The sequence below is a fragment of the Suncus etruscus genome, chromosome 1, assembly GCF_024139225.1.
Source record: "Suncus etruscus isolate mSunEtr1 chromosome 1, mSunEtr1.pri.cur, whole genome shotgun sequence".
In the NCBI taxonomy this organism is placed as follows: domain Eukaryota; kingdom Metazoa; phylum Chordata; class Mammalia; order Eulipotyphla; family Soricidae; genus Suncus; species Suncus etruscus.
The window spans coordinates 116,287,933-116,310,860 of NC_064848.1; the positions used below are offsets into that span (position 1 = coordinate 116,287,933).

Here is a 22,928-nt window from a genome sequence, read left to right on the forward strand (position 1 = left end):
TGCCAGGGGCTATTTCTGAGCAGATAGCCAGGAGTAACCCGAGTGCCACCGGGTGTGGGCCCCCCCCAAAAAAGAGAGTTTAGTGTATGAACTGTGTATGAATGAAACAATTATTAATACTATTGTAAATTAATACTATTGTAAATTTATATCAATATAAATGGGAGAATATAAAAATAAATATAAATTAAAAATAAGGAACACGGGGGGCTGATATTCTAAATTATATTTGGATCTTATTTCTTCCATACTGAGACTCTTAGCGCTCAAAGATAAGAGGAAAAGAATCAGAATTAAAATACTATCTTCACAGTAAACATCATCTGAGTAACAAACCAATACCACAATGAAAACACGATTGCTTAATATAGTTTAAATAGTTATAGTTTAAGGGGGCCAGAGAGGAGGAGGAGGAGGAGGAGGAGAAGAAAGAAAGGAAGGAGGGGAGGGAGGGAAGAAGGAAAGAGAGAGAGGAAGGAAAGAGAGAGAGGAAGGAAGGAAGGAAGGAAGGAAGGAGGGAGGGAGGGAGGGAGGGAGGGAGGGAGGGAGGGAGGGAGGGAGGGAGGGAGGGAGGGAGGGAGGGAGGGAGGAAGGGAGGAAGGAAGGAAGGAAGGAAGGAAGGAAGGAAGGAAGGAAGGAAGGAAGGAAGGAAGGAAGGAAGGAAGGAAGGAAGGAAGGAAGGAAGGAAGGAAGGAAGGAAGGAAGGAAGGAACGCAGGGTGTGAGCCAAAAAACAAACAAGCCCTGAGCGCCACAGGGTGTGATCCAAAAACCAAACAAACAAAAAAGTTATAATTTAAAAAAATATAGTTCATATATATAGTTCATATATATTTTTGTTTATTTGTTTTTGGATCACAGCCAGCAGCACTCGGGTTACTCCTGCTCTATGCTCAGAAATCACTTCTGGCAGGTTTGGGGACTGACCATATGGGATGCCAGGATTCAAACCACCTTCTGTCCTGAATGAATCAGCTGCGTGCAAGGCAAAAGCCCTACAGTTAAGCTATCTTATATATATATATATATATTATATTATATTATATTTTAAAATACTATTTGGGGGGGGAAGTAAAATCTCCCAAAGATGTCTACAATTGATCTTAATTTATTTGTCAAAATGTACAACCAATATATATTACTTTTCTATATATCCTGCACTTAATCCAGGTTCTAATATTCATTACTAGTCTTTTCATTGATGTTTCTCTAATTACAGTGGCTGTCTCAAATACATTGTCTATCAGATTCTTAGAAAAGTTTAAAAAGACTACTATTTCCTGATTGCAGCGTGGGTGCCAGTGTTGAACCACCTGCTTGGATAAAAAAGTATCAACATAGGCAAGTCTGAGCTTCCTGCTGAGTGTTGACTCAGAGGCCACCAGAAAGCTATATTTGATATAGTAACTGAAAACTAAAGACTGTATAAAAGTACAGAATAATATCAAATATAAAATGTGAATATACACTTAAAAAAAAAGATTTGGGTTGCTCTTTCAAGCTCACATTCTCACTTAAACACTTATCTATCTCCCTTGCTTGTCTCTAAGGTTCTTTGCTTATTTTTTCCCACTCTGGAGAAGTCTGTGTTCTCTCTTGACCACATTGCCCCTCTTCTCTCTTCTCAACTTTCTAAGTAAATATAAATCAATAAAGACTATATCCCTTCACCAAAAGAGAAATTTATATATTTGATTTCCTCATTTGTTTCAAAGCTTTGTCAAACTTTCTTAAAAGTTAAAAAGTTAAAAAAAAAATACATATTGGGGCCAGATACATAGCATGGAGGTAAGGCGTGTGCCTTACATGCAGAAAGACGGTGGTTCAAATCCCAGCATCCCATATGGTCCCCCAAGCCTGCCAGGAGTGATTTCTGAGCGTAGAGCCAGGAGTAACCCCTGAGTGCTGCCGGGTGTGACCCAAAACCAAAATAATAATAATAATAATAATAATAATAATAAATACATATTAAGAAAATTTTACTTAAAAGCCAAAGATAGAGTAAAAGCCAGTGATCGAGTAAATGCTTGAATTATTGAGGTCCTGGTTTTGTTCCCTAGCCAAAAAAAAAAAAAAAAAGGGCCAGAACAACAGCACAGTGCATAGGGCATTTGCCTTGCACATAGCCAACCCAGGATGAAACCCCAGCATCCCATATGGTCCCTGAAGCCTGCCAGGAGTGATTCCTGAACTGGGAGTAACCCTGAGCACCACCATGTGTGGCCCAAAAACAAATAAACAAACAAACAAATAAAACTCCACCTTTAGTTGAAATGCTTAAAAAATGTGTATGATGAATATGCTAAAAGATCAAACTTAAATAATAGATATATATGAATATATCTCATAAATAGTATCTCATATCTGTTAAAATTTTTAACTTGATTTAAATATTTAAAAATTACAAAGTCTGAAGGTTAAGAACTTATTTCCTTATGTAATTTTAAAGTGTAAAAATACAAATGTTCTATGTAAGGATAATAAGTTCTTCAAAAATTTCTTTTCTGAAATACTCTTAGGCAGTTCATAAGCAAACAATGTTACTAAAATGAGCTAAGATAGAAATGATTCTTGGGGTGATAATTAAATTCAACTCATGTATTCATGTATATAGATGAAGTAAAAAGCTTCTGCTTGGAAAAAGAAAGGCTTTCTGCAAAGAGAGTGAAATGGGGATAAAAAGCAAAAATAATTAAATATAAAAGTACTTTCTTTCTAATTGAGGGCACAATCACAGGGATTTTACCTTCAAGGCAAAACAACTTTATAGCTATTTCTTGCTTTCTTAAACCACATGCATTTAAATGAACTAGAAGCTCAAAGATAAAAGCATTAAACAGGAACATTAAAGTTTCCTCACTGTTTAAGATAGAATTGGCTAGACAAAATGAACAGAATAAAAACAGTTAAAACATAAATAAGCTTCCATAGAGCCCACAGACTTCAAAACAGTCAGAAAGGCAAAAATTTATAGGATAAACTTCCTTTCTGACCAGGAAAAATTACTGAAAATGTACCTATTCATTTTTTTTTGTCTTTTCCCTCCATTCCTTCCTTTTTCACAATAATTCAGACAAAGTTAATCAACTTAGCTGTCACAATACTATAATTTTTTTTATAATACTGCAAATAATTAGGACTTCTTTTTTAAGGTGAGGGCATAGGGCCACATTGGACAATACTTAAGGGCTATTCTTGGCTCTATACTCAGGGGTGAAACCTGGCAATACTTGGGACTATGTGCCATGTATGCTGGATATCAAACTGCATGCTAGCATGCCAGCTAAAATCCTTAACACCTGTACTATCTTTTTTGGCCTTATGGCTATTTAATAATAATATTAAACAGAATTCCTCTTCAACACAACCAATTATGGCCTTTCAATCTTTCTAACTATAAAATTAGAAACATTCAGAGCCAGAGAAATAGTATAGAAGGTAAGAGGCTTGTCTTACCTCTGGTTAGCCCTGGTTCATAAGGTCCCTAGAATGCCACAAGGGGTCACTCCTGTAATAGCCACACCACCCAAAAAATAAATACATTCATAAAGAAAAGTCTCACAGCATTGCAGAATTATAGCAATTAAAACTAAAGAGAGGGGCTGGAGCAATAGTGTATCTGTATGGCATTTGCCTTGCTTGCAGCTGACCCAGGACGGCCCAAGGTTCGATCCCCATCATCCCATATGGTTCCCCAAGCCAGGAGCAATTTCTGAGTGCATAGCCAGGAGTAACCCCTGAGCGTCACTGGGTGTGACCCAAAAACCAAACAAACAAAAAACCTGAAGAGAACTCACAGATCTAGTCCAAATTCTCAATGCACAAAGATAATGAATGTTTCTCTACCACCACATCAACAAAACTGGCAATAATGTAAAATGATGAGAGATAACTTTATTGTTGGTAAATATATATAGGTACAAAATCATCCCTTATGTACCTTAAACTTTGTGTCAGATTTAAATGGTATCTCTATAAAACTAGGAAGAGAGAAACCAAACTTTGCTCATTATCATGCAACAAGATAATGAAGAACAGCAGAACAGTAGTCATCCTTGTAACTCCTAGTCTAGCACTCTTCAACTACAGTTTGTGTGTTTTTGTTTTTTGTTGCTATTTTTGTTTTTGGGTCATAGCCAGCAGTGCTTAGGGGTTACTCTTGGCTCTACACTCAGAAATTGCTCCTGACAGGCTCAGTGGATCATATTGGATGCGAGTATTAGAATCAGAGTCCTTCCAGAGGTGTCCTGGTGCAAGGCAAACGCCCTACCACTGTACTATCGTTCTGGCTTGTGTGCTTTTTGAAGCTGGATTTTATTTTCTACTTTATTTAAAAGCAAGCTTCCAGAAAATAAAAAGTATACTTTATACTTTACAGAGTCCACAGAATCAAAAGCAAAGGCTGCATTTAGACAAAGAAATTCTGTTTGAGGACCAAAGAGAATATATAGGAGATAAGCTGCTTGCCTTGCACATGGCCAACCACAATCAAAATCCCTGGCACCATGTTTGATTCCTTCAATCACCACCATGGTTAACTCCTAAACAGAGGCAGGAACAGTCCCTGAGCACAGTTTGCTATACCCAAACTATTCATCACCCCCCCCAAAATAAAGAAAATCGTCTTTCAGAATTAACACTGCTACATAAGTAGTCATATGCACTTCGAGCAAGAAACTTTAAAAAAAAATTATTCATCCATAAAATAATAAAATATGTACAGAAGTTCTGATATAATTATTATAGAAACTGACACAAGATACAAAGATATAAGATATATAAAATATAAGATATAAAGGCAGTTATTAAATATTTATCACATTAAAAGAAATAAATATGATTTTTGTTTGTTTTAGGACCACCATTTGTGGCACTCAGGGGGTTTCTCTTGGCTCTGCAGTCAGAAATTATTCCTAGCGGGCTCTAGGAGTCATATGTGATGCCAAGAATAAAACATGAGATAACTGTGTGCAAAGCAAAATGCCCTACCCACTGTGCTATCACTCCAGCCCCCAAACATGATTTTTTTTTTAAGTCACTAATATCTGGTTAACTAGGTAGCAAAAATAAATAAGATCCAAGCAACACCAAGAGTGATGCCTAAGCAAAATGCCAGGAGCTACCTGGCATGACCATAACACCATTATGAATAGTTATAATAATAAACTTGAATGAATTGTTCTATAAGACACAAAATCAGAAAAACAAGAGTGGCCTATGGGAAGTCTTACAAAGTCTGGAAACAGTGGCTATGACACTGTTGCACAGAATTATCCTGAATCATAAAGAGGAGTAAATGTGGTGGAAATATGTAGAAGTCTTGGAACAAAAGAAGCAAAAGTAAGCTGAAAGCAAAATATGATCCTACCAATAGTAATAGCAAGAAAAAGCAGCAAATAAATTAGATATAATGATGTAAGGACTGAGTTTAAAGGAAAGGGTTAATATGCGATACTGCTGTAATTGAAGAAGATGTTTCATTGTTCCAAGATATCTTTTTTAGCTGTGGATATCATTCCCTGTAAATCTGCATAACTGGCTATGACCTGAAAATATCTGTATCATTTGACAAATACTAAGATCTAGATGCTTCTCACATACACTATTTCTTAAATTGTTCTACAAGTACACTAAAGAAAAACTGAACACTATGTATATACCGTTCAGCTACACGCTACATATTGTATATATACACATATCTTTATGTTATACAAATATCTGTATATATATATCATATATACATATAAATAAAAACAATGAATAAATAGAATAAAAAGCAATTCACTTTCTTGTTTTGGGGGACCACATTTACTGTGCTTAGGGGTTACTCCTAAATCTGCACTTAGGAATCACACTCCTGATTGTTCTAGGTGAAGCATATGTTATACCAAAGATCAAACAACCCCTGTGCTCTCTTTGAACCTTTACTGATTCCATACACATGTAATAAATATAAGTGCCTGGAACATGACAAGACATAATGCAAAAGCCAGAGATTCTAATGTTACTATATTATCATAGCCCACAAGGAGCTTACAAAGAAGGAAAAAGCTATGCAGAAGTAGCATAAAGAAGTACCATAATAAAAATACTTACAGGACATTGAAGAAGCCAAAAAATTATGAACAAGAATCAGCCTGCTCTTACAGAAACAACAGGACTCTTCACAGGAGTTGACATAAATATACTATACTTTAGAGTACTATATTCTATAGTCAAAGAGCAAATTTCCTAACTAACAAATAAACTCTCATATTAGAACCAAAACTGATGTAGTTTAGAACAAGTTACACTTAATAATAGCAGACAGCCAGTATAAAATAGACGTTAGGTTTCTTCATATTCTCTATTAAAAATTATTTATGAATTTTTGGAGCTGGAATGATAATACATCAGGTAGGGCATTTGCTTTGCATAGAGCCAACCTAGGTTCAATCTATGGCATCCCATATCATCCCCTAAGCACCACTAGAAATAATCCTTGAGCACCATCAAGTGTGATCCAAGGGGCCAGAGCCATAGTACAGTGGTAGGGCGTTAGCCTTGCAGACAGCCAACACCGGACAAACGTGGGTTCAATTCTCAGCACCCCATATGGTCCCCCAAGCCTGCCAGGAGCAAATTCTGAGCACAGAGCCAGGAGTAACCAGAGCACCGCCAGGTGTGACCAAAAACCAAAAACCAAAAAAAAAAAAAGTGTGACCAAAACCAAAACAAAAAAACTATGAATTTTCAAAAATTAAAAAATTATCATACACTGCAAGAGTAAAAATATTCACTTATGGGGCCGAAGAGAGAGCACAGTAGTAGGGCATTTGACTTGCAGACGGCCAACACCAGACGAACATGGGTTCGATTCTCGACATCCCATATGGTCCCCCAAGTCTGTCATGTGCGACTTCTGAGCGCAGAGCCAGGAGTAACCTGAGCACCACCAGGTGTGACCCAAAAACAAAAAAACAAAAAGTGTGACCCAAAAACAAAACAAAAAAGTATTATAAATTTCAAGTTAGAAAATTATCATATGGGGCGGGGAGAGAAAAAAAAAGAAAATTATCATACACTGCAAAAGAGTGAAAATATTCACTTGTAGGGCTGAGAGATAGCACAGAGGTAGGGCATTTGCCTTGCATGTGGCCAACCCAGGACAAATGGTGGTTCAAATCCTAGTATCCCACATGATCCCCCAAACCTGCCAGGAGCAATTTCTGAGCACAGAGCCAGGAGTAACCCTTGAGCGCCACCAGATGTGACCCAAAAACAAAACAAAACAAAAAAATTTAAAAAAGAAAAAAGAAGGGGCCAGAGCAGTGGTAGAAGAGGTAGGATGTCTGCCTTGTATGTGATAACCTAGGATGGACTGGTTCGATCCCTGGGTATCCCATATAGTCCCCTCAAACCAGAAGTGATTTCTGAGCGCATAGCCAGGAATAACCCATGAGCATCACCGGGTATGCCCCTGACCCCCCAAAAAGAAAAGAAAATATTCACTTGACTAGTTTAGAATTTTACTTGACAAGTTACTTTATAACTCTGTTAATTTTTTCCATTTCATATTCCCCTATTTCCTCTAAATTGCACTCTTGAAATCTTGCCACTTTTGAATATAAAATAAATAATAAAGTTTAACAAAATAGGGCCGGGCGGTGGCGCTAAAGGTAAGGTGCCTGCCTTGCCTGCGCTAGCCAAGGAAGGACCGCGGTTCGATCCCCCGGCGTCCCATATGGTCCCCCAAGCCAGGAGCAACTTCTGAGCACATAGCCAGGAGTAACCCCTGAGCGTTACCGGGTGTGGCCCAAAAACCAAAAAAAAAAAAAAGAAAGGTTTAACAAAATAAAAATGAGAACCTACCTGAAGTCTTGCTAGTTGTGCAGTACGAGACACTATTTTATTGTACGGTTCAACAATTTTTGCTTTCATCCTAAAGAAGGTAAAAAGAAGAGAGATAATGAAATCTTCAAGAAATTAGAAAATAGGGGGCCGAAGTGATAGCACAGTGGTAGGGCATCTGCCTTGTACACGGCCAACACCAGAACAACCCAGGTTTGATTCCTGGCATCCCATCTGGTCCGCCAAGCCTGCCAGGAGCAATTTCTGAGCACAGAACCAGATAACCCATGAGTAGCCCATGAGTACTGCCAGATATAACCCCCCCCCAAAAAAAGAAAATAAAAGTATCTTCTTTCCAATTATTTCTAAAAATAAACATTACCTATCAACAGCTCCTTGCAAAGCACCAATTCTTGTCTGCATCATCTGAAGGACACCTAGGAAAATGTGACAGCTTATATTATTTAATAAGTTGACAAAGCTCAAGAATATAAGTTTTCAAAGAATATGTACATATATTTAGAAAATCTTTTTTTTTTTTTGCCACTAATATAAGCAATCAGTGATGGTTCTCTGCAGTACTTACGATCAAAACTTCTAACTAATGTTCCCTTTCAATCCATGCTCCACTAAAGATGCTTGACAAGAAATGAATTGATGAAAAGTTTTAAACTAGGGTGATGATGCTCGCACAACATGTAAATGTTATTAAATCAATGAATTGCAAGCCGGAGATATAGCATGGAAGTAGGGCATTTGGCTTGCATGCAAAAGGATGGCGGTTCGAATCCCGGCATCCTATATGGTCCCCCGAGCCTGCCAGGAGCAATTTTTGAGTGTGGAGCCAGGAGTAACTCCTGAGTGCTGCCGGGTATGACCCAAAAAACAAATAAAAAGAAAAAAACAAGAATTTAAAAATATGTCAATTATTTAGGCAAACAAAAGTAAGATGATTCATAAAAATAAAATTACCGGTAGCCTGTTACTATGTTATAAAGTTTAAATATTACAAAGACAGGCAAAATAACGAATTCAAAAATACTTTTGACTATCACTCACCCTCTCTGATGTTTATTGTTCAAATTAACTAAATTTGTAGAAGGATTAAATATCTACCAGTCATTGTTCTAAGTCTTTTGATAAATCCTAATAGCATTTAGTACTCCTACTTTATAGATGAGAAAATTAAAATCTAGAAAAGTTAGGTAAGTTGCACCAAATAAGGTACCTAATAAGTAACAAAGCAAGGACCTCAACCTTGAAAACTAAGTTCAGCAATCAAGTGTTCTTTAACACTAAACACACACTCTTGCTTATGTACTATCTGGCTGCTTTCACTCTACATAATGAGTGTAGTAGCTACAACAGTTGTAACAGTATAGTTTGCAAATTATGATCCTTATCATCTAATCCTTTACCATGTTTTCCTTAATGTCATTTGTGATATCTTTTTTTATGTGGGGAGACATATCCAGTTGTGTTCAGGGCTTACTTACTCCGAGCTCTGTGCTCAGGAGTCATTTCTGAGTATGTATGGGGGACCACACATGGTGCTGGGGATCAAACTTGGGTTGGCTGTGAACAAGGCAAGCACCCCTATACATACTATTGCTCCAATTCCTATTTTATAATGTCCAATGGAAATATACCTTCCAAAGACTCAATCCCAGTTGCTTGCGCCAGTAAATCTTCATGTCTTGCAACAACCTGAAGAATCAAGAATGACCCATCATTATTTACTGAGTATTACATCACTTTTTTAAACCACAATGTAGAAATGAAAGTCTCTCTCTAGTATAGACAAATAATAATGCAAACAGAAAAGTAAAATTACAAAAATACATTTGAAATGAATTATTAGCAGTTACATATGCACATTTAAAATTGAACAAAGAGGACTGGAGAGATAGCATGAAGGTAAGGCGTTTGCCTTGCATGCGGAAGGACAGTAGTTCAAATCCCGGCATCCCATATGGTCCCCCGAGCCTGCCAGGAGTGATTTCTGAGCGTAGAGCCAGGAGTAATCCCTGAGCACTTCCGGGTGTGACCCAAAAAAACAAAAATAAATAAATAAATAAAAATAAAAAAATAAAATTGAACAAAGAGACAAAAGATATAGCCTTTTCACCTGCTCTTGCGCCTTACTAATAAAATTCAATGGTCCTCAAACTATGGCCCACGGGCCACATATTGTATTTATTCCTATTTTGTTTCCTCACTTCTAAACAAGATATATGCAGTGTGCATAGAAATTTGTTCATAATTTTTGTTTTTACTATAATCTGGCCCTCCAACAGTCTGAAGGACAGTAACTGGCCCCCTGTTTAAAAAGTTTGAGGACCCCTGTAATTGTAAGTGAAGAAAAGCCAACATTAAAAGGAAAAAAAGATTAACTCTTATTTCACACTTTCCCTTTTAAAAAACCATTTCCCAGGGCTGGAGTAGAAGGGTATTTGCCTTGTACACAGCTGATTCAAGACTAATAGTGCTTCGAATCCCAGCATCCCATATGGTCCCCTGAGCCTGTCAGGAGCAACTTCTGAGAGTAGAGCCAGGAGTAACCCTGAGTGCTGCCTAGTGTGACCAAAAAAAAAAAAAAACATTTCCCAACATCACATTCTCTCAGTTCTTAAACTTAATTCAGTTTCATTAATTCATTTTTCCTAAGCTGCAAAATAAAAGTGTCACCTATCCTTAAACATTACAACAATTACAATATTTTTTTCAAGTTCAAAATACAGAATGGTCTCTCTCACATGTAAAGTATAAGGATGCATAAAGGAACAATGATAGGACAATGGTAACCAATCCTAAATTGACCTATAAAACTGAGTCTGCCAAGGGAGTGGTGTTGGGGATGGCCAGGACTCGATGTGCCAAATAGTGTGGGATTGGAACACTGTATGCCTGAAATTCTATTAGCAATAGAATTAGAAATAACAGTACTAAGAGAAAAAAAAATGGGGAGGAGGGAGAGTTAAAATTTAAGGGCCAGAGAAACTGTTCAAGGATTATGACATATGCCTTGCATACTGCTATTCCTGCTTTAATAATTGACACCACATGGTTCCCTGAAAATTGTTAAATGCAACCCTGGCGTTTGTTCCAAACTACCAGAGAAGCCCAGATAGTCACCATCACCACAGAGCCCAAAGAGTACTAAATATTTAGGATTCTTCCATTTTATATTACTGGTCTGATTGGCCAAAAAAATCACTGGTGGGCTGCTGGGCCTTCTAAACATCATTTGGGAAAATGCCCAACTCCAAATAAGAGTTAAAGTCTAGGTCTGGGGTGATGATTCAAAGGACAAATAAATACTCTGCAAAGAAGACCTGGGCTTACTCACAGCATGGTTCTGAGCCTCACCCAGAGTATCCCCCAACATCACAGAGAATAGACCCTAAAAATCATGGGTTTGCCCCCTCCCCAAAAGAGTAAAAGTCCAAATTCATGAACTCCTAGAAAGATCAGTAAACTGAATCAATATTTAGAATAATGAATGCACAAGAATCCTTGGGATTGAGAGTGCATGCAAGTGGCACTGTTTGGTTCCCTAAGCACTGCCAGGAACAACCCTCCAAGCACCACTAGATACAGGCACCCTCTAAAAACAAACAAAATCTTTAGAATTTTATACCCTTCACTCTTGTGAGGTCTATAAATTGAAGCTCCTAATCAGTAGCAACTAATTTATTCCCTGACATCCCTTTTTCCTCCACATTGCTCTTTCAGATATCATTGTCATCCTAGCAAGTCTCCCATAAATGCATCCACCATAACCTGACTAATTTTCTCTAAATACTCTGATTTTCTTTGTCCTTGTGGAAATAAGCTTCAGAAAGGTTGAAAAGTCTTTGGGGCTCAGGGTCAAAGGGTGGTAGCCCTTGGAAGGAGGTTGGGCCACACCTGATACTTACTGTCCAGGGCTTACTCCTGGGGCTTTGAGATCACTGCTGGCAGGGGAGGGGGACCATATAGGTGTCAGATAGAGTCAGCTAAAAAAGTCCTGAGTCAGCTACATACAAGATCTATAGTGGCCTTTACCCACTATACTACCACTCTAGCTCTGAGAAGTCTAAAATTAAACCTTCATGACTCCCTTGTCATCATTGGACAAATTACGAAGTTTTTGTTTTTTTGGGTTTTTTTTTTTCTTTTATGAGCCACACCCAGTGACGCTTAGAGGTTACTCCTGGCTATGTGCTCAGAAATCACTCCTAGCTTGTGGGACCATATGGGACACCAGGGATCAAACTGAGGTCTGTCCTAGGTTAGCCACATGCAAGGCAAACACCTTACCGCTTGCACCACCACTCCAACCCCATAATTCAAAAAAAATTTTAAAGAGAGACTAGAACAGGGTTCTGAGATCTCAGGATTCCGAGTTAGCTGCAAAAAAAATTTTGGCAATTGCAGACTTAACTAAGAAAGCAGGAAGTAGAATTTTATTCTTTTAATTAATCTTTTATTAAAGCACTATGATTTGAACAATTATTCAGGCTTATAATGCTCTAACACCAGTCTCACCACCAGTGTCAACTTCTCTCCACAAATGTTCCCAGATTCCCTCCCAATATTCCAGCCAGTCTCCTTGAAAGGCACATTGTTAAATTTGGTTGTTATTTGAATCTCATGCTTATAGTGTTGGTAGCTCTGTGGTTGCGACACACAGATATACCATATTTCTTTCTCACAATGTGCCTGAGGTCCCTGAACCAGGGTCTATTACCTCCTTTAACTTTCCATCTCAATTTCTTACTTTCCCTGACATGGAAGCAGAATTTTAGCAATGGCAAAAAAGGTAAAAGCAAGAGCTTCCAGAACTCTGTGTTCCATTTACAGACATTCCCCCAACTCAGTCCACTGGCTGTCCATGTAATAATTCCATAAGCTTCAAACTGCATTAAATAAGCTTCTGCTTTAATTACCAAATAATTTGCTTCTTACATTAAATCCTAATACATATAAAATACAGAATTAATTCCTAGATGGATGAATTAAAAAATAGTGGTACCTCCAGGCAGTGAAATGTTATTCAGCACTAAAACAACTGGCTCTTCAGCCATGAAAAAGAATGGACGGAATGGAAATGCATATTTCTATGAAAGAAACCAATTGAGAGGGCTTCATACTATAAGACAATTACTAAAATTTTGGAAAAAGCAAAGATTTGGGCAACAAAAAAGAAGTGGTTGCAGCTGAAAGGAAAAAAATGATAAATAGGGGCCAAAGACCAGTACATTTCTATCTATAACTTAAAACATCAGGCCACACAAAACTGGCTAGGACATAACAAAACATTGGTGACTCAAGTTGACTGACTGAGCTACGAGCTCTCTTCCAGTCAGAACCTGGCCAAAAAAGACTGATATTGGTGTGTTCAAACTCTTTATAGAACATTCAAAGTTAAACAATCTCTTCTAAGTCTGGGTAGAAATAAGAAGTGCTAATCAGTAACAGGAAGAGAATACTCTCCTGAAGTTCAAGGCACCCAGGCCTAATCTAGATAGCCCTGCAACAACAACAAAAAAAATTCAGTTCTTTATGTCTATAGAGAGAGATCTGTCATAGATCACAGAGCACCTGACAACAAAGGCAGAGGCAGTGGAGTGAGCACAACAAAAACAGTAAAGGGGGGCCGGAGTGGTGGCGCTAGAGGTAAGGCATCTGCCTTGCAAGTGCTAGCCTAGGATGGACCATGGTTCGATCCCCCGGTGTTCCATATAGTCCCCCAAAGCCAGGAGCAATTTCTGAGCACATAGCCAGGAGTAACCCCTGAGCGTCAAATGGGTGTGGCCCAAACCCCCCCCAAAAAAACACACAAAAAAACAGTAAAGGTACATGAATTTACTTCTTTAGGATGAACAACTATTTTATTTATATTTTGTTTTCTTTTGAGCCCACACCTGGTGATACTCAGGGCTCTATGTTCAAAGGTTACTCCTGGCAGTACTCAGAGGACCATATGCAGTGCCACAAACCAAACTGGGGCCTGCTGCATCAATGTAAATTCATTAACTTCAGTTCTATCTCTCAAGCCCTGTGTGGCAAGTATTTTTTTATCTTTTTATTTTTGTTTTGGACCCATATACAGTGATGCTCAGGGGTTATTCCTAGCTCTATTCCTAATGTTCAAGAATCATTCCTTTTTTATTTTTTATTTTTTTTTTTTTGGTCACACCTGGCAGCGTTCCAGAGTTACTCCTGGCTCTGTGCTCAGAAATCGCTCCTGGCAGACTCGGGGGACCAGGGTCTGTCCTGGGTTGGCCATGTGCAAGGCAAATGCCCTACAACTGTGCTATTCCTCAGGCCCCAAGAATTATTCCTGATGGTGCTTAAGGGGCCATTTAAGATGTGAAAGTTTGAATCCCAGTTGCTGAATACAAAGCAAGCACACCTTACCCACTTTACTATCTCTCTGGCCCTCTTGTGGCAAGTCTTATCCCTGATGTTAACATGGCTTCTTAAACCTAAACTATAATTTCAATCATTTTAGTTACTCTTCCTTTCTAAATTCATCTTATTTTTCCAAACCCATGTGCTCTTGGCCACCAGCCAGCAATTCCTTAAATGTGATTTCAACTTAGTCTCCATATTTCAGGAATATTACTTTTTTCAGAGTAAAAATGTTCCTACTGCCTCAGATACTAGTCATCAATATGCAAATTAAACTGTTGGCATCAGTTTCAGAGAATGTCCCAAAGTACTAAAGAGGAAGATTGACTTATTACAACTAGTTTTCAGGCAAGTGCTGAATTAGTCAATCATTTGAGGAACATGAACTTAGCAATTGTCTGACTTCTGCCAGAGCAGAAACTGTGCTTCCATTAGATCTAACAACTAATGTGTAAGTCACAATTTCCTCACTAATTTAATCCCCCCTCAATAATTTTCTTCTCTCTGCTACTGAATATTACATTTCCAACAACACTCAGAAAGGCAAAACTTGCAACATTAGGGATAACTGCAGTTTATATCTTTTTAATCTTAAATTTCCAAATCTAATTCCTGCAGATCCAAGAAGGAAACTATCAAGTACAAAAAGGCAGAATAACATATTAAAATTTTAGAGTTAAAATGACCTTAGAAGTCATCCTAATATTTTCAACCTGCTGTTTTTTTAACTAATAAAGAAATTAAGGAAGGGCCAGAGAGATAGCACAGCTATAGGGCGTTTGCCTCGCACATGGGCAACCCAGGATGGACCCAGGTTGGATTTTCGGCAACCCATATGGTCCTCCAAGCCTGCCAGAAGCGATTTCTGAGTGCAGAGCCAGAAGTAACCTCTGAGCACTGCCCGGTGTGGCCCAAAAACCAAAAACAAACAAAATAAACATTAAAAAAATTAAATTAACAATGGGGGCTGGAGTGATAGCACAGCGATAGGGTGTTTGCCTTGCACGCAGCCAACAGCCAATCCAGGACAGATGGTGGTTCGAATCCCGGTGTTCCATATGGTCCATATGTACAAATGTACAATTTGTTTTCATAAAATGTGAATGATTGGGCCCGGAGAGATAGCACAGCGGCGTTTGCCTTGCAAGCAGCTGATCCAGGACCAAAGGTGGTTGGTTCGAATCCCGGGGTCCCATATGGTCCCCCGTGCCTGCCAGGAGCTATTTCTGAGCAAGCAGCCAGGAGTAACCCCTGAGCACTGTCGGGTGTGGCCCAAAAACAAACAAACAAACAAAAAAATGTGAATGATCTGTCTAACACCCAATTTTTAATTTATTTCCATTTATGCAGTCACAATGATGTTTAAAACTTTAATACCCATGTAGAAGGTTGCTGTATGCCCTCTGTGATGCTGTTCCTGAACCACCAGACCAGAGATGAGGATAAACAACACAAAGATGCACCATCCCCCCCACCCAAGATTCCTTAATGAGTTTAACCTTGGGCTGTCCCACCTCCTACACAGAGAGCTCAAGAAATAAAATTGGTTAACACTGTGTTGCTCCAGGGCATTTCTAAACTCCATTGTTCAAGAACAGCTTCACCCCAATCCTCCAGGCTTTGTCAAATGATCCTTCAGAACTCCCTGTCCCTCCCTCTTTTGGTGTTACAGGAGCTTGGTTACAAAGAATAAAACTCTCTAGGATTTTCATATTCAGCACAGTTGCTTCCTGGTGACCTACTGGGAAGACCATTCTCAGTCCCCAGAAATAGACCCTAACCAGCCACAAGGTCAACCCAGATGGTCACTATACATCACTGCCCAACAAGAAAAAAAAAATTCTTATTCACAATCTGCCAAAATAGCACTTTCTATTATCTTTACCAAAAATAGCCTATTTTTTGTACACCACTATATGCACTTGAGTTAAGGCAAGGAAATAAAAGGTTGTGAAGAGATGAGAATACCGTTTTTCAGTTAACAAAAAATTTATCGTAAACTTCAAAAATAAGCTATGAAAAAAAGAAACCATAATGCTATTATGCAGTTTTATAGAAATATATGCATTTGAGGGGCCGGGCGGTGGCGCTAAAGGTAAGGTGCCTGCCTTGCCTGCGCTAGCCTTGGACGGACTGCGGTTCGATCCCCCGGTGTCCCATATGGTCCCCCAAGCCAGGAGCAACTTCTGAGCACATAGCCAGGAGTAACCCCTGAGCGTTACCGGGTGTGGCCCAAAAACCAAAAAAAAAAAAAATATATATGCATTTGAATTAGCTGTATGATCCAAAAGTCTAAAATTACCTGTAGGTGTAGTTCTTTATCCAGCTGACTGATTCCCTGGGCAAGTTTTGCGAGTTGTTCAGCAATAACAGCTTGATGAATAGACTGAGAAGTGTAAGACTTCACATCAAAGTCTTCACTTAAAAAATCACTGTAACATTCTGAGGAGTAAATAAAGAAATGAGTCCTTCATTATCAATTATACTACACCAAACCACAGATACTAAACAAAAGAATAATTATAAATATAATTAGCACACATAAGAGTTTTTTTTTAATTTATTTATTTATTTATTTATTTATTTATTTTTTGGTGGTTTTTTGGGTCACACCCGGCAGTGCTCAGGGGTTATTCCTGGCTCCAGGCTCAGAAATTGCTCCTGGCAGGCACGGGGGACCATATGGGACGCCGGAATTCGAACCGATGACCTCCTGCATGAAAGGCGAACACCTTACCTCCATGCTATCTCTCTGGCCCCACATAAGAGTTTTCTATATACTAAAAACTTTTCTAAAAGTTTTCCATGAGAAGTAAGAAGAGTAGGTAGCGGCAGACAGTAATTCTGGCAGCAAAATAGAGGATGATCAAAAAGAAATTAGCTACACAATGGAGCTGGAGCTAGATCATATCCTGAATCCCAAACTGTCAATTTTCAAGAATGATTTAAGCCAATTGCAATTACAAGTAAAGAACTGAAAATAAACAATGGTCAGAATCTTGACACCACAAAATTCAGCTCTACAAAATCAGGGCCATCTTAGCAAATCGGGTTGTGGAATAGAGAGAGACACAGAATCCGTATCTACTTAACAGTGAGTGCCTTAAGAGTCACAGAGACACAATAAAGGTTTAAGACAGTGGCACAAAGAATGTTACAACTAGGTGTGTGGTGCAGTATTAGAATGTGTGCTTCTAGAAGGCCTTAGGTTCCATTTCCAGTGTGTACGCGCGCACACACACACACACACACACACACACACACACAAATGTCAATGAATCATTTGACAGTGTCTCAGACATGATAATATATGTCTTACTGACAAGCTGAAAATGAGTAATTGGATAAAGCAAAAAGTGGATTATTTGCAAATATCTTGATTTTTAAATGACAGAAAATCGAGTGAGTGGGCACTAAGGTAGACACTAGATATACAAAGATGAACATTAAGGGGCCAAAGCAATAGCACAACAAAGAGGGTGCTTACCTTTCACAAAGCTGACCTATGTTCAATCCCTGGTACTTCATATGTTTCCCTTAGCCCAGCAGGAGTGATCCCTAAATATAGAGCCAGGAATAGATCTGAGCACTGTTAGGTGTAGCCCCAAAACACACACACACAAACACACACAAAGATGAATATATCCTGGCCTCATAACCAAGTATAAATGAAACTATATAAATTAATGGTTACATAAAAACCAAAAAAAAAAAAAAGGGGGCCGGGCGGTGGCGCTAGAGGTAAGGTGCCTGCCTTGCCTGCGCTAGCCTAGGACGGACCGCGGTTCGATCCCCCGGTGTCCCATATGGTCCCCCAAGCCAGGAGCGACTACTGAGCGCATAGCCAGGAGTAACCCCTGAGTGTTACCGGGTGTGGCCCAAAAAAAAAAACCAAAAAAATAAATAAATAAATAAATAAATAAATAAATAAATTAATGGTTACAGGATCTCTAGGTAAAAGAAAAACTATCTCTTTATTTTATATGCAGAGATCTTTCTTATATGCAGAACATGTATCTACATGTGTGGGTTTTCATATGTACAAAGAATATTTCTTTGTTCACTTTCAAGGCAGAAGGGATCAGAAAATTGTGACATTAACTCAGAAAAGATAAAGATCTTTTATGTATATCTGTATGACGACATTGTAATTTTTTTTTTTTTTTTTGGTTTTTGGATCGCACCTGGCGGCGCTCAGGGGATACTCCTGGCTCTGCGCTCACAAACTGCTCCTGGCAGGCTCGGAGGACCATATGGGATGCCAAGAATTGAACCAGGGTCCATCCAGGTAGGGCTGCATGCAAGGCAAACACCCCACCACTGTGCTATTGCTCTGGCCCACCATAGTAATTTTTTTTTACTTGTTTTTGTTATTGTTTTTGGGCCAGACACAGCAGTGCTCAGAGGATACTCCTGGCTCTGTGCTCAGAAATCACTCCTGGCAGGCTTGGGGGACCATAGTGAATGGCGGGAATCGAACTCACATCCGTCCTGGGTCAGTTACATGCAAGATAAATGCCCTACTGCTGTGCTATCTTTCTGGCTCCATACAGTTTTAAAAATAAAAAAATGGACCTCATGTTTTACGAAGAAATTTCAGAATGTCAAAAACAGAGAAATGAGGAAGAAATGAAAGAAAAAACATTGACAAGACAAAAATAAATAAATAAATGGAAATGGACAGAGGAAATGAATGCAATTAGACTGAGTGTTCAAAGAAACTCAGAAGCTTCTATATCTCAAAGGAAATAGTAACTAGTATACAAAGGCTACCATGGAATGGAAAAAACTTTTCACCCAATACCTATCAGATAAGGGGTTAATATCTAAGATATACAAAGCACTGATCAAACTTGACAAGGAAAAACATTTAACCCAATCAAAAAATGGGGAGAAGAAATAGACATTTCCTCAAAGAAGAAATACAGATGGCCAAAGGCACATAAAAAAATTTTTTTCCTCATCACTAAACATCAGGGAGAGATGCAAATCAAAACAATAATGAGTTATCATCTCACACCATAGAGACTAGCACACGTCGCAAAACACACACACACACACACACACACACACACACACACACACACACAAGAATAACCAGTGCTGACATGGATGTAGAGAGAAAGGGACTCTCATTCAGTTCTTGTGGGAATGCAGATTAGTCTTTCCTTTTTGGAAAACAATATAGACATTCCTCAGAAAGCTAGAAATTAAATTTCCATATGACCTAGTAATACTACTCCTAGGGATATACCCCAGGAACACAAAAACACAATACAAAAATGTTCTCTGCATTTCTATGTTCAGCACAGCACTGTTTACAATAGCCAAAATCTGGAAACAACCCAGGTGTTGTTTGATAACTGACAACAGGTGAGTGGCTAAAGAAACTGTGGTATTCTACAGAATGGAATACTATGCAACTGTTAGGAAAAATGAAGTTATGCAATATGCTTATTCATTGATAGACATAGAGACATGAGAGTGAAATGAGCCAGAGGGAAAGGAATAGACATAGAATAACCTCACTCATTTGTGGGATATAAGAAAAACAAGGGGGGCTGGAGAGATAGCATGGAGGTAAGGCGTTTGCCTTTCATGCAGGAGGTCATCAGTTCGAATCCCGGCACCCCATATGGTCCCCCGTGCCTGCCAGGAGCAATTTCTGAGCCTGGAGCCAGGAATAACCCCTGAGCACTGCCGGGTGTGACCCAAAAACCAGAAAAAAAAAAAAAAAAAAAAGAAAAACAAGGGGCTGGAGAGATAGCATGGAGGTAAGGCATTTGCCTTTCATGTAGAAGGTCATTGGTTGGAATCCCGGCATCCCGTATTGTCCCCCGAGCCTGCCAGGAGCGATTTCTGAGCGTGGAGCCAGGAGTAGCCCCTGAGCACTGCCGGGTGTGACCAAAAAAAAAAAAAAAAAAAGAAAGAAAGAAAAACAAGAAATAGTATGATAATAATAACCAAAGACAATAGAGACAAAGGTCAGGAAGTCCAGCCCAGGAGAAAACTCACGACACGGAGCAGGGAGTGTAGCTCAGGGGTCTCAAACTCAATTTACCTGGGGGCCGCAGGAGGCAAAGTCGGGGTGATCCCTGAGTGCAAAGTCAGTAGTAAGCCTTGAACATTGGGGGATATGACCCAAAAATGTTGTACGGAGGGCTGCAAACAGCCCGCGGGCCGCAAGTTTGAGACCCCTGCTAGAATAGAAAAGGGTCTACTATTACAATGACAGTTTGAAAGGATTACTCTGGACAAGAACTAGGCACTAAAGTGGAGAAACTAACAGGTAAGGTACCTCCATTAACAATAATACAAACCACAGTGTCACAGTGTCAGAAAGGAGAGAGAGAGAGAGAGAGAGAGAGAGAGAGAGAGAGAGAGAGAAAAGAGAGAGAAAAGAGAGAGAAACGAGAGAGAGAAATGAGAGAGAGAGAGAGAGAGAGAGAGAGAGAGAGAGAGAGAGAGAGAGAGAGAAACAATATGCCTTCCCTAGAGCAAGGCAGGGGTAGGAGGGAAACTGGAGACATCTGTGTTGAGAAGAATGCACTGGTGAAGGATGGTATACATTATATGATTGAAGCCCAACAAGGAACAATTTTGTAATCAAAGTGCTTAAATAAATCAATTAAAAATAGGACCAGAGGGGCCGGAGAGATAGCATGGAGGTAAGGCATTTGCCTTTCATGCAAGATCATGGGTTCGAATCCTGACGCCCCATATGGTCCTCCGTGCCTGCCAGGAGCAATTTCTGAGCATGGAGCCAGGAGTAACCCCTGAGCACTGCCGGGTGTGACCCAAAAAACCACTAAATAAATAAATAAATAAATAAATAAATAAATAAATAAATAAATTAGGGCCAGAGAAATAGCACAGTGGTAGGGTGTTTGGCTTGCACGCAGCTGATCCAGGACAAATGGTGGTTCGAATACTGGCATGCCATATGGTCCCCCGTGCCTGCCAGGGGTGATTTCTGAGTCCAGATCCAGGAGTAACCCTTGAGCACTACCAGGTGTGACCCAAAACAAAAAAATAAATAAAATAAAAATAAATTTAAAAAATATATGTGTGTATGAGATTTAAAAAAAAGTACACAACAAACAAAAAAAATTTAAGGGGTCAGACATAGTAGAGTACTGCTTTGCATGTAGCTAACTCAGATTCAATTCCTGGAACCTCATATGATCTCTGTAGCACCATCAGGATTAACCCCTGTTAACAGAGCAAGGCCAAAAAAAAAAAAAATTAAGTATGAGGTAAAAAAAAAAAAAAACAAAAACACCGTAAAGAATTTAAGTGGTCAGTAATATCAAATACCTTACAAAGATCAAAAACAATGAAGGCTCAATACTAGCTACTGGACTTGGCAAATGAAGAATAAGTCATTTTGGGGTGGGGGCCACACTCAGAGAGACTCAGAGGTTACTTCTGGCTTTGCACTCAGTAATCACTCCTGGCAGTCTCGAGGGACCATATGGGATGCCAGGGATCAAACTCAAGTCAACCACATACAAGATAAACGCCCTACTCACTGTGCTATGGCTCTGGCCCAATGAAGTCTTTATTTATTTGTTTGTTTGTTTGTTTGTTTGGGAACAAAACCCAGAGGTGCTAAGCAGGGGTCTCAAACTCTCGGCCCCGTGGGCCACAAATGGCCCTCCATACAACATTTTGTGGCCTGCCCCTAGAGGAATCTTTTTTTGTTTTGTTTTGTTTAAGTTGTTTGGGTCACACCCCCCAATGTTCAAGGCTTACTTACTGACTTTGCACTCAAGGATCACCCCGACTTTGCCTCCTGCGGCCCCCAGGTAAATTGAGTTTGAGACCCTTGTTAAGGGGTTACTCCTCGCTGTGCTCAAAAATTACTCCTGGCAAGCTTGGGGGAACATAAAGAGATGGCAGGAATCGAGCCCAGGTCAGCCACATACAAGGTCAATATCCTACCCACTGTGCTATCACTCTGGCCCAACGAAAACATCTTTAAAACAAAAAATGTTTATGGTTTTCTCATTACTATGAGATCTATAAGAAATATCTCACAAAAAAATAAAAAATATTTATCTGTTCACCAACCCTACCAATCCTGCTTGTCACTGGCAAATCTCTGACAGTGGGTTACTGCTGGAACTGTTAAATTCTTTATGCTGGGGAGAGGTTAAGTATCTGCAGAATTGGGGGCAAGCCACTAAATTAAGGGCAAACTAAAGAAAACATACATATTAAGAACACTAAAAGACTGGGAGTTAATAGCTCAAGTGGAAAAGTATGCCTAGCATGAGCGAGACCCTGAGTTTGGTCCTTGGCACTGAGTGGCCACCTGAGCACCAAGGAGTTAGGACCCCTATAAAAAGAACAACGTGGGGACAGTGGACAACAATACGGTGGGTATGGCATTTTAAAAATATTTATTCTGCACCTACTGTATGCTGGATATTATTATTAGCACAGTGGGACAGAAAAGGTTTTTACAACGCAGTACTGGAGAAAGTAAGGAGCTCGTACGCATTATTTTAATACAAGTAACGCCTGTGGATTTTAATACAATATAATCCTGTGAACAATACCTATAAACTTTATTCCAAAGAATAAACGACGTTTATTAAGCAAGCACGTTTGCTTAATGCAACATAACGCAAGGTCATGTTTCTCGGGCATACTACATATACTGAAAGCCTCTCATTCCTGGCCATTTCTTTCCAA

The 22,928-nt window shown here is 39.2% G+C and overlaps 1 protein-coding gene across 1 annotated transcript in view; it reads right to left on the reverse strand.

Moving 5' to 3' along the window:
- The window catches only part of COG5 (component of oligomeric golgi complex 5), a 262,931-nt gene that overhangs the window by 239,318 nt on the left and 685 nt on the right, over positions 1–22,928 (reverse strand). The window contains exons 2-5 of the mRNA XM_049783180.1: positions 16,531–16,670; positions 9,479–9,536; positions 8,212–8,266; positions 7,851–7,920 (exon numbers count right to left, since the gene is read on the reverse strand). Coding sequence (XP_049639137.1) covers positions 7,851–7,920; positions 8,212–8,266; positions 9,479–9,536; positions 16,531–16,670 — 323 coding nt within the window. The remainder of the gene's footprint in view (positions 1–7,850; positions 7,921–8,211; positions 8,267–9,478; positions 9,537–16,530; positions 16,671–22,928) is intronic.